The sequence below is a fragment of the Rhinatrema bivittatum genome, chromosome 7, assembly GCF_901001135.1.
Source record: "Rhinatrema bivittatum chromosome 7, aRhiBiv1.1, whole genome shotgun sequence".
NCBI lineage: Eukaryota > Metazoa > Chordata > Amphibia > Gymnophiona > Rhinatrematidae > Rhinatrema > Rhinatrema bivittatum.
In genome coordinates this window covers 199112069-199125129 of record NC_042621.1, presented here as the reverse complement: position 1 = coordinate 199125129, position 13061 = coordinate 199112069, and the positions used below count along the sequence as shown (strand labels likewise).

At 43.4% G+C, this 13061-nt stretch overlaps 1 protein-coding gene across 1 annotated transcript in view; it reads left to right on the top strand.

Moving 5' to 3' along the window:
• Nucleotides 1–13061, top strand: part of CABCOCO1 (ciliary associated calcium binding coiled-coil 1) — a 283371-nt gene that overhangs the window by 226862 nt on the left and 43448 nt on the right. The window contains exons 7-8 of the mRNA XM_029609746.1: nt 6441–6563; nt 7748–7864. Coding sequence (XP_029465606.1) covers nt 6441–6563; nt 7748–7864 — 240 coding nt within the window. The remainder of the gene's footprint in view (nt 1–6440; nt 6564–7747; nt 7865–13061) is intronic.

Below are 13061 nucleotides of genomic sequence, written 5' to 3'. Positions count from 1 at the left end.
CAATTTTAAAAACCCGGCGCACGCAAATACTGAGAGATATGCGTGTGGCCAAGCCGCACACGTGCCAAGCGCATTTTCAAAGTGGCCCAGCCACGCGTATATCTCCCGATACACGCGGAAGAGCCAGGTTTTGGAAAAGGGGTGGGCCGGGGACAGCTGGCAATGGGGCGGATTTTCAGAGCCCTGCTCGCGTAAATCCGCCCAAAACCGGGCGGATTTACGCGAGCAGGGCCCTGCGCGCCGGGAAGCCTATTTTACATAGGCCTCCCGGCGCGCGCAGAGCCCCGGGACTCGCGTACGTCCCGGGGTTCTCGGAGGGGGGCGTGTCGGGGGCGTGTCGGGGGGCGGGCCCGGTCGGCGCGGCGTTTCGGGGGTGTGTCGGCAGCGTTTTGGGGGCAGGTACGGGGGCGTGGCTACGGCCCAGGGGCGTGGCCGCGCCCTCCGTACCCGCCCCCAGGTCGCGGCCCCGGCGCGCAGGAGTCCCGCTCGCGCGCGGGGGATTTACGCCTCCCTCCGGGAGGCGTAAATCCCCCGACAAAAGGTAGGATGGGGGTTTAGACAGGGCCGGGCGGGTGGGTTAGGGAGGGGAAGGTGAGGGGAGGGCAAAGGAAAGTTCCCTTCTAGGCCGCTCCGATTTCGGAGCGGCCTAGGAGGGAACGGGGGTAGGCTGCGCGGCTCGGCGCGCGCAGGCTATACGAAATCGATAGCCTTGCGCGCGCCGATCCAGGATTTTAGCCGATACGCGCGACTACGCGCGTATCTACTAAAATCCAGCGTACTTTTGTTTGCGCCTGGAGCGCAAACAAAAGTAGGCTGTTCGCGCTCGTCTGAAAATCTACCCCAATGCGCGCATGTTATAAAATTGGCGCGTCCATGTGCGCATGAACGCCTGTGTGCCCCTTTTAAAATTGAACCTTAAGAACTCTATATTTACAGTAAGTGGAAAAGGGTAAACAGTGGAGTGCCTCAGGGATCTGTACTTGGACTGGTGCTTTTCAATATATATATCAATGATCTGGAAAGGAATACGATGAGTGACGTTATCAAATTTGCGGATGATACAAAATTATTCAGACTAGTTAAATCACAAGCAGACTGTGATACATTACAGGAGGACCTTGCAAGCCTGGAAGATTGGGCATCCAAATGGCAGATGAAATTTAATGTGGACAAGTGCAAGGTGTTGCATATAGGGAAAAATAACCCTTGCTATAGTTACACGATGTTAGGTTCCATATTAGGAGCTACCATCCAAGAAAGAGATCTAGGCGTCATAGTAGATAATACATTGAAATCGTCGGCTCAGTGTGCTGCAGCAGTCAAAAAAGCAAACAGAATGATAGGAATTATTAGGAAGGGAATGGTTAATAAAACGGAAAATGTCATAATGCCTCTATATCGCTCCATGGTGAGACCACACCTTGAATACTGTGTACAATTCTGGTCGTATCTCAAAAAAGATATAGTTGCAATGGAGAAGGTACAGAGAAGGGCAACCAAAATGATAAAGGGGATGGAACAGCTCCCCTATGAGGAAAGGCTGAAGAGGTTAGGGCTTTTCAGCTTGGAGAAGAGACGGCTGAGGGGGGATATAATAGAGGTCTTTAAGATCATGAGAGGTCTTGAACGAGTAGATGTGACTCAGTTATTGACACTTTCGAATAATAGAAGGACTAGGGGGCATTCCATGAAGTTAGCAAGTAGCACATTTAAGACTAATCAGAGAAAATTCTTTTTCACTCAACACACAATAAATCTCTGGAATTTGTTGCCAGAGGATGTGGTTAGTGCAGTTAGTGTAGCTGGGTTCAAAAAAGGTTTGGATAAGTTCTTGGAAGAGAAGTCCATTAACTGCTATTAATAAAATTTACTTAGGGAATAGCCACTGCTATTTATTGCATCAGTGCATCAGTAGCAAGGGATCTTCTAGGTGTTTGGGTAATTGCCAGGTTCTTGTGGCCTGGTTTGGCCTCTGTTGGAAACAGGATGCTAGGCTTGATGGACCCTTGGTCTGACCCAGCATGGCAAGTTCTTATGTTCTTATGTTCCTAAAGAAAAATCAATAGGAGCAATATTCAGTCACTGGCCAGATTGCAAACAGGCCGATACAGTACAGTGCGCTTCGCTGGAGCGCACTGTTAACCCGCGATTGGACGCGTGTTTTCGACGTGCTAGCTTTACCCCTTATTCAGTAAGGGGTAATAGCGCGTCGAAAACGTGCGTCCAACCCCCCTCCCGAACCTAATAGTGCCCTCAACATCCAAATGCATGTTGATGGCCCTATTAGGTATTCCCGTGCGATGCAGTAAGTAAAATGTGCAGCCAAGCCGCACATTTTACTTTAAGAAATTAGCGCCTACCCAAAGGTAGGCGTTAATTTCTCCGGGCACCGGGAAAGTGCACAGAAAAGCAGTAAAAACTGCATTTCTGTGGCCCTCCGACTTAATATCATGGCGATATTAAGTCGGAGGTCCCGAAATTTAAAAAAAAAATTTTTGAAATCTGCCCACGGCTCGCGGGTTGAGAACCGGACACTCAATTTTGCCAGTGTCTGGTTTCCGAACCCATGGCTGTCAGCGGGTTTGACAAACGACTCTGGCAAAATTGAGCGTCAGCTGTCTAACCCGCTGACAAGCTGCCGCTCCTGTCCAAAAAGAGGCGCTAGGGACGTGCTAGTCTCCCTAGCGCCTCTTTTTGCCGCGGGCCCTCATTTGAATACAGAATCGCGCGCACAGGAGAGTGGCCTGTGCACGCACCGGGAGAGCAGGCGTTCGCCCGCTCTCCCACGACTTTTACTGTATCGACCTGAAAGTTAGCTAGATAAACGTTTCCGGCTAACTTTAGAGAGATATTCAGTGGTGCAGCCAAACTGTTGAAAATAGCCAGCTATGTTTAGGATTACTTTCTGCTTGAGATAACTTATCCGGCTAACTTAAATCTGCCCCAGAATGCCCCTGAAACTCCTCTACGTAATCCAGCTACATTTTAGCTGGATAATGAGTTATCTGGCTAAACTTTAGCTGGATAAATGGGGAAAATATTGGAAAGTAAGGCTTTAGCTGGATAATTGTGAATTATCTGGCTAAATGCCTGTGAATATTGACCTCTTAATAAGAACATAAGAACATGCCATACTGGGTCAGACCAAGGGTCCATCAAGCCCAGCATCCTGTTTCCAACAGTGACCAATCCAGGCCATAAGAACCTGGCAAGTACCCAACAACGAAGTCTATTCCATGTTACCGTTGCTAATAATAGCGGTGGTTATTATATAAGTCAACTTAATCAATAGCAGGTAATGAACTTCTCCTCCAAGAATTTATCCAAACCTTTTTTGGAACCCAGCTAAACTAACTGCACTAACCACATTCTCTGGCAACAAATTCCAGAGCTTTATTGTGCGTTGAGTGAAAAAGAACTTTCTCCGATTAGTTTTAAATGTGTCACATGCTAACTTCATGGAGTGCCCCCTAGTTTACTACATTATGTTATGTCCATAGCAGTTTGCCAAGCTTGTTTTATTCTAAGAAGGGCCAGTGCAAGGGTATTAGGCACCCTAGGCGAACATTCTTCCTTGCGCCACCCTCCCCCGCCTGGGTTGCGCCCATCCCCCCCAGTCCTGGCCACCCCCCTGGACCCACTCCCGGCCCCGACTCCTACCTCATTCGCTGAGACACTGCTCGTGGCCTGCCGAGCATGTGCTTCTCTGATCCATGAGCAGGACAGGCACCGCTCACGGCCCGCCAAGTCTCTACTTCTTTCTGCCACAAGTGGAATAGGCTCCGCTTGTGGCCCCACATGGCTGCAGTTTGGCAACTCCTAATGTTTGGCGCCCTAGGTAACCACCTAGTTTTCCTAATGGGATGCACAGGCCCTGATTCTAAGTATGTAATTTTGCTTGAATCTAAAGGTCATTCATAGGGGACCAATACAAAAATGTTCATGCGAATGTGTTTCTCTGACAACAAGCAAGAACAGTGAGCCACATATGTGCCACATGCATCTTTGTAGAATGCTTCCAGAACTTTCTAGGAAAGTTTTGATCTCATGCTGAAGGCTTCCTGTGTGCTGTCAGACCTACTGCTGATTACTTATCTTCTGATTTATCAGAGGTGGAGGAAGCATTCACTGGCTTGCTACCACAATCAGGTTTTGACTTTCATTTCTTCCATGCCATTTTCTTTAGTCACAAATTTTAGTTTCCTTTCTTTTTTATGTCCTTTGATAGGCTTTTCAGCTCTTTATGTTGTAAATTCCCCCTCCTGGCTACTCCTGTAAGCAAGGGGACACCACTTGATAGCAGGATTGCTATCAAGTGGTGTCCCCTTGCTTACAGGAATAGCCAGGAGGGGGATTTACAACAGATATATATATATATAAGGTGATACCTTCTTATTGAAGTAACTAAATACATTTCTTGACTAGCTTTCAAGAGCTAATTCTCATTCTCAGGTCAAAATAGAATGTCTTGTCAGGTTCTCCAACAGGGAAAAATTTTACCTTCAAGATCCAAGGCGAGAGACTTATATATTGCCACAAAGACATTTCACTTAGTGGTAATTTTCCACATTAAAAACTTTACTGCAAAACGTTTTCTGCATAATCAGTTAGATACTTGGTACATTTTCTCTGGGTTTTCTGATCGTTCCCTGAATATTCTCCTGGGATGCCCTCATTTCCCTTTTGAACTTTATGTAAGGGAGGACACAAAATGGTCCATTAATAGTGACTTCAGTGGTAGATGAGGTAAGAGAAGTGTATCTGACACTCCCCAGTGGGAGGTGTTTTTTCTTCTGTGAGTGGTTTACAAAAACTCATGAGCCCACTTGGCTGTGAGTCTTCGACTGGAGTTCTCTCATGAAGACAGTTTACTTCTGCCTCTGTCCTATGCTGGGAGAGTAGCTGGTGGACCTAAGGGGTAAAGATCCCAGGCCCTTAAGATCAGGGTAATTTGTCTTGGGATCCAAGAGTGGATGTCTGAGATTTATTCTATAGAATCCTGAGAATGGATTAAAATTTGGCCCCAGTACTCCCCAGTGAGTTCCTGAGCTCTGTTAGCCAGCAAGGAAGGGGCTACATTTAGGTTCCTTCTGGACTGGTGCTGGTTTTCTGACTCCCTGTGGACCCTCAGGTGTACCTTTTTCTCCAGTGCTTGATCTCTGCTTTCTCCTCTTCCTCTCAGACAATGCACTGGATGGATAGTTCCCTCATTTTTTTTTCTCCTCTCCAAATAGTTGGCATCAGAATGGCTCCTTTGTGTATCAGCTGGACTAGGTCCCTTTGAAAAGTTTCCAGAACAACTGCTCACACACATTTCCAGCTGCTAAATTGTGCAGGTTGTTTTTCTGTGAAAAATCTGCGCATACTTTTGGAAATTCAAAATTAATGCTCATAAGTGCAAACCCCTCCCCAGTCCTGCCTCCAGGAACGCCTCCCCCACCTGCAGGTAAAAGTACGCAGACAGAGGCCTTCCATGTGTACTTTTACCCGTCTATAGGGTGAGCAATTTTCTAAAAGTGCATTTCCCATAATAAAGCACTGTTTTACCTGTGGAAATGGTGTTGAAAATCACCCTCATTGTTTGCAATGAGCATGTAAGGATACTCATACAGCAAGACAAATGCTGTAAAATGTATTGGACTGGATTAAATGTCTAAATGATTCCTTTTATCTGCTTGCAAAGCTAAATATTTTGAATGCTGGTGAAAGTTAAAGCAGTCACCCATGAATACTACTAACAAGCTGGTTAGTGAGGCTGCTGAAGAGACATGATGCAATAACTGACAAATTAATTTCAGTATTTTATTAAAACTGGGAGACAAAGCTGTAGACAAGGGGAGCTCAGATCTCTCCCTATCTCCTGCACTTATACTAGTTTCTGTTTTGGAGAAGTATGAGCTTGTTTCCATAACAATAGTATTTAAAGATTTCTGACCACTGTCATGGAAACAACCTTTTTGGAAGACTAAAGTACTTTCTATTTTTAGGATTTTATCTTTCTGAAAGCTAATGACTAACAAGTGCAATCCAAGGATTTAATATATGCTGAAGATCTTTTGGATTCTTGTTTTTGATAGTGAGAAACACATGATGTAGTTGCTTAACTTTATATATTAATAGCTTATCATGAATGAGAGTATTGTATGGCAAACAACTTCAGTGTCAGCATAAATGCGAGTATGGAATTTCAATGCTCTGCATAATAGGTTGCCTGGAAATCAACATCCACTTGCAAATTAATTGCCAAATTCAACAACGACAAAAAAAAAAAAAAAGTTAAGCAAATGCAGAGTTCTGATGGCTCTCAGTGAGCTCAGCAGTTGAGAAAAAACTGGATAGGAGCCAAAAGGGTTGGTCTGCTGTAGCCAAATATACTATTTTTTTACTTCACTAAAGAGTTTAAAGAAAAGTCATAGTCAATAACAAAACTTATGTTTCAGATTTCCGTTAGTGCTCAACAGGAAGTGACAGAAGACACAGAAACAACAGATATCCCTTTATCAGCTAAACCTGAAGAAGACATATTACATGATAGTAAGGCAAAGCCGATGCAGGAAATTGAGGTAAGAGCTTTGTTTCCTGTTTTCACCTGTTGAAACCCACTCATGCAGCAAAGCTCGATGAAGCCGATGTACTAATCGAGCGATGTTGTTAGTATGTGCAATAAGCATATTTAGCAGGCACACTAGAAAGCTTTTCCTAGTACTGCATGAAGCAGTTCTTACTGCAGAGCAAAAATGGTGCTGTTGAAACATATGTTCGAGCATGGTAAAATATACCATAACCACATATGCTAAACATTAAATAACATAGTAATAATCCCATTACTCATTACTATGCTATTTACTTACAGCACAGTAACAGGAGCTAAATTTAACATGGTCTTTCACGGCATCAAATTTAGGCCCTGGATTTACCATTCTAACGCAGAATGGTGAATCCAGCGAGGGCGGGGGGCGAAGGGGGGGGGGGCAGGCCTGCGAAAGCCGGCAGCCATCGCACCACTGCGGTGTTATCGCTGCCAGCTGTGTACTTCATATGCAAGAGGTCCCTCCTGCTTTCTGTCTGGCTCTCATGGATCTGTCATTAGAGTGTGCACCTTCTCAGCTTTCTCTGCCTTACATTATTCTCAAGATGATCCAGGACCATCTCACCTTTCTAGCCTAGCCCTGGCCCACTCAGCAACATTGAGGCTTCCAGCTGAGTCCCACACTGCTGGTTGATCCTTGTGTTCTCTTATGGCCCTCCTGATTCTTCCATCTCAGGGCTCCCTCTCATCCTCCTTTGTTCTTGGTTTCCAAGTCTCAGATCCTTTCCAACTTTCCCAATGTCATTACACTCGTTCTCCATCTTCTCTTTGTTGCCTCTTTTTTTCCTTCTTATGGATCTAGAAGGGGTGTTGCTGGCGTGAGTGAAGTTCAAGCCCTCCCTTTCCCTGAGGTCAACCCCAGGGGCACCCTTTTTTTTTTAATTTCTTGGTTCAACTTTATTAATGTCTTTCTCTTCCTCATTTTCCCTGGGGCCTGGCTAGTTCTTCTCTCTTGCTATATAGACTCCATCAAATTCCATTCTTCAATGACCCAGAGGGTGAGTTGCTGTCAAATTGAGATCTTTCATAAGCTGGAGCATTGACATCTGTTGCAGAATTTGAAACAAAATATTTAAATTTAGATATAAGAAGATTATATAGATATAGATATATTCACATGCTCTAGCATCCTTTTACAGTGTTCTTTCAATTTATTAGAAGCCTGCTGGAGAAAGAACTGATTCTTCAGGAGTTGATCCTATTGCTGGTTTCACCATTGAAGATGTGAAATCTGTCTTAGAACAAGTGACAAAGGATGTTATTGACACCCTTCAGGTACATTTTGTGGAAATTGTCTTTAATTTAAATAGTGACTAACTAACTTTAGATGGACTGGCTATACAGTGTACCCCATTATGCTACTTTAAAGCATATAATAGTTGATTCACCCTTTTTACTACTAGAAAGCAGCCAAAGGCAAATTGCTGTTTGGGCAGGCTGACAAATAATAAATCTTTGTTATTCAGAGATGGCACAGTGGCTGTGTAGGAGGCCAAATAGCTGCAATTTCAGCAATACAGAGCATATAATGAACAATTTCAGGCCTGCCCTCCTACAAATTACAGAATACATCATTTTCATATGCATGAGTCCCATTATCCCATTTTGGATCCCTACAGTGGATAAACCATTTTGAACATGCTTGGCAAGGATGCCAAGCCATAAATGGATGCCCATATTTCTGTCACCATATTGAAATACTTTCTGAAACACTTATTCACCTGGGCTCCATAGGAATCAAAGAAAAACAGTACTCATATCTTCTCAAAAACTGCTTATTAATGTTGGAAAAACAAATCAATAATGCCTCAGTAAGTTGCAGCATATGTCTTAAAGTTAAAAAAAAAACATAAAATGCCCACTCCATACAATATTTATTAATCTGCACTTACATCTGTCCTCTCCAGAAAAGGGACACAAGCTGCACATCTGTCTCTTACACACACCCTGCAGTCCTCAACATATCTCATGGTCATGCTGTCATGGTCTCATGTTCTCACGTAAGCCTGCCAGGATAAGGGAACTGGCTACTGGAGCCTTATCTGTTTCACAAAAGAGCTCCCTCACTTCATTGCCTACATCCCCAGCACTCATACCATAACAGAGTTTGCTGCTTTTATTCATCCCACTTCTGCAAGTACTTGGCCGTGTTATCAGTCATTGGTTGGTATAGTGCCTTCTAGAACAGAAATGTCCTGCATAAATCCTGTTTCAAATACTTAGAACAGAGCTGCTCATTAGTACTCATGGGAGAGAAACCATACCATGCACCAACAATAAGACATTTATGGAGTCCAAAGACAGACTGCTGACATTCCTCCTTTCCCCTTTTCTAAAGCCTGCTGTTTAGAGTGACCCTAAGGAAAGAGAATACCTGTCAGCTATGCCTAGACAGTACACAGCCTTGACCCCCCCCCTCCAGAGAGGAGAGAAAGCAGTCAGAGCCAGCGCCAGTAGGCGATCCGCCCATCTCTAGGGACCTCTTCATCACAGCAGGCAGAGACAACCAGAGGAGAAAGGCCTTCCTGGCCTTAACACACTCACTGGCATGGGGAGTGAGGAAACAATGAGGGATCGATGCCAAGGGCCGCTCCTTCCCCCACCCTCCAGAGAGGAAGAGAAAGCAGTCAGAGCTGGCGCCAGGTAGGCGATCTGCCCATCGCTAGGGACCTCTTCTTCACAGCGGCAGAGACAACAGAGGAGAAAGACCTTCCTGGCCTTAACACACTCACTGGCATGGGAGCAGGAAACAATGAGGGATCAGGCCAAGGGCGCTCCTTCCCCCACCCCCCAGAGAGGAAGAGAAAGCAGTCAGAGCTGGCGCCAGGTAGGCGATCCGCCCATCTCTAGGGACCTCTTCATCACAGCGGCAGAGACACCAGAGGACGAAGTTCTTCCTGGCCTTAACACACTCACTGGCATCGGAGTGGAAAACAACGGGGATCTTCATCGCGGCGGCGGAGACACTGGAGTCTCTTGCGCCGAGAAGCACGCGACAAAGGAGCATGCCTCTTTGTGTGCCCCTTCGTGAGTGCCTGAAGTGGAGCCTGCAGATGCCTTTTCTGTTATGTGCTTGTTGATTTATATTACACTTTTCGGGTACTGTGGGTATTTCCCTGACCCCAGAGGGCTCACAATGTAAGTTGCCCTGACTACACAAGGAAAATGTGCAGGAACACCTCATTACACATTAGACAGAACAAGGTTTACATGGAAACCTTAGGAGACCCACTAAAATTAAACAGCAAACAAACACTAACCTAATCCACCCTATGAGAAACAACTCCTCATCAGTTCACTCCTACCTAACATTCAACTGCTTCTTCTAAATGCACAGTCTATTTAGAAAAAAAATCCCACTAGTAAACGATTTACTTGATGAATTAAATCCTACCATCTTCTGCATTGCCAAAACGTGGCTGAACAATAATGATAATGTTCTCTTAAATCAAATTGAACATTCCAAATGTGACGTCTTTCACTTCCCCAGGCCTAAGCATAGGAGGTGGGGGTTTATTAATTATTAGTAAAAAAAAGAGCCTCAAACTTTTCCATTCAATTAGATGTTATCCCTCCTTATGAAGTGGCAATACTTAAATTGCCAAAATTAAGCATAGGTATGGTCTATTGCCCCCCCCCCCCCCCCCCCGGGAATACTTCAAAAAGACTGTTCACTTCTAATCGAAGTATTCACCAAAGTATTCCCCTCACCTGAATTCACCCTCATAGCAGGCAACTTTAACCTACATGTTGATAGAACAACCAAATCGTCTGCATGTGAGACCTTCTTAGAAACTATGTAAGCAATGGGATGGTCACAATTTGTAATTAAACCCACAAATAAAGCTGGACATAGTCTAGATCTTATATTTGCCAGTACCAACAATTTTATGATAAATACCTCTCACATATATTGCCTTGGTCTGATCACCAAGTATTAAGAGCAGACATAACCATCCTTAACACAACAATTCAAAACCCAAACATCAACCAGACATTCACCTTCAGAAAAAAGATAGAGCCAGATTTACTCGCTGATTCTATAAAAAATAAACTATTCAATTTCAATTTTCCTAACACCTCCACATAATTTGACGCATGGGATATCATGGTTAATGAAATAGCGGACAACCTAAGTCTAATCCAAACAAAAACAATCCAACCTGATCATCATTTCTCTAAACAAAAGAAACCTTAGTACAATCAAGAGTTAAGATGCTCTAAACAACTATTGAGAAAATCTGAGAAACTTTGGCGGAAAAGCCAGAGGTCAGAATCACTTGGAAAATACTGATCACTACTTTTTAAATATTTTTTATTTATACATTTTTGTTGAAATCAAAAAATTCAATCTTGAAATGGGAAAGGGTGAAAAGGAAGAAGAAAAAATACAAATCTCTCAGTAAGTAAACATCAGGAAAAATACAAAGTACATTCCTACACCCATAAGTCCACTATGGGGGATCCAATTGTAGAATATAAAGGAAAACAAAACCCTAAAGGGAAATATCAAGAAATAAGGCTGGAGAGCAGATATAATTCAGCAGGGAATGTATACATTAAACAGGGTACTCATCCTTCTATAGGAGTATTGGACTGAGCTAAATCTGAATTCCTAGGCTCTAACACAGGTTTATCAGCAAGGGAAAAAGATAACTGTGAAGGGACAAAGAAAACATAAGACAGCCCCTTATATCTAATCAAGCATTTGCATGGAAATTTTAAAAGAAATGTGGCACCAATCTGAAGAACCCTTGGTCTCATCAAAAGGAACTGATGTCACTTCTTCTGCGTTTGTCGCGAGACGTCAGGAAACACCCTCACTGCGCACTGAAGAAAAGGCTTGAGACGATTTTTAAAATAAAGTCTCAGAACCCAATCTTTGACAGATTCAAAGGCAAATGTAGCTACTAGGGTGGCTGCTTGTACAAGGGCAGAGTCTGAAGTCTCTAATAACATTGTCAAATCTATATTGATTTTCCTTCTTTTTAAATGGGGATAGATAATACAACTTAGATAGAGGAAGAACTGCTGCTTCAGGCACTTTAAGATGTTCCATTAAGTATCTTTTAAACATGTCTTTCGCTAAAACATGAGGAAGTTTAGGGAAGTTAATAAAACGGAGATTCTGCCCATGAATAATATTTTCCAAATTCTCAACATTGTACTGCAGCTGTTGATTTTCCTTTATTAAAGAGTCCTGGGTAAATTTTAAGGCTTGAGTGTTTTAAATTCGATAAATTCTTTTTGAGATAAAACAATAGAACTTTCCATTAGCTTATAGTTATTTTCCATAATATTAACTCTGTCCACAATAGGATTCAACTGTGAAGATTTAGCAGTACCAAGGTTTACTATAGTCTCTCAAATAGAGTCAAGAGTAATCTCTAAAGGTCTTACCAAAATCGGGATGCTAATTTTCTGCAGGGGAGTCAAAACAGGAGTAGAGATTAGCTCCTCCGGAGTTGATATACCTCCTTCAACAGGCAAGCCAACAAGGCCCCTTATGGGGGTCTACACCGGTCTCCTCTCCAACACTTTCTGGGAGTCGTGACCCCGCAATGGGTCACATGACCTTGGCAACATTGGCAGAGGCCCCTCCCGACAGAGCTCTCAGGTTCCTGGAGGCAGCCTGATTCGTAGGAGGAACCCTGAGAATTGGGGAAAAAGAAGTTGACAAATCCGGAGGGGAAGACGGTAAGGCCAAGCCCATCTCTACCTCCAAGGGCAATCCTCCCGATCGTTGTCCCCGCTGAATGTGGGCGTCCATAGGGCCCAAAAGAAGGGGATCCGAGGGGATGAATGCAGCATCGCAGTCTGTAATCTGTAAGCATCTGTATTTATTATAAGAATTTGTATTTACTATTTATTTTTATTATTTAGCTATTAACATTGTTCTGTTACCAGTTGGTACTATTTCTCTCCTTTACCTCAAACTCTAAGTTCCTACTAAGTTAGCCATGTTATTTATACCCAATCATTGGATGTAATTGTTTATTTGTTTAATTGTTCAATCTGTTTGATGTAATTTTCTGATCCTTGTTCTGTGTAAACCGAAGTGGTTTGCACTAGTGCATGAACTCCGGTATATAAAAGCCTTTAAATAAATAAATAAATAAATCGCAGTCGTAAATGATCTCAAGGTAAAGAGGAAAAGATGATGTGCTCACGCATCCTGCTCAGTAGCGGCCGTCTTGGATCCGTGGCAAATGTTCTCTTAATACAGTGTTTCTATTAACAAAGCGAAGAAAGAGCACTATGCTAAACAGATTCATGGAGTAAATTTTAACTCTAAAGTACTCTTTGATGTTGTTAAACACCTAATTAAGGACCCATCTTCCTCTATCTCGAACAACAACTGCTATTCTAAGAATGCTTGCAACAACTATGCCAATCATTTGGTACAAAAAATAACCAGACTAAAAACTCAATTATCTGCTTGTCCACCAACCGGAGAACAAGATGCAAAACA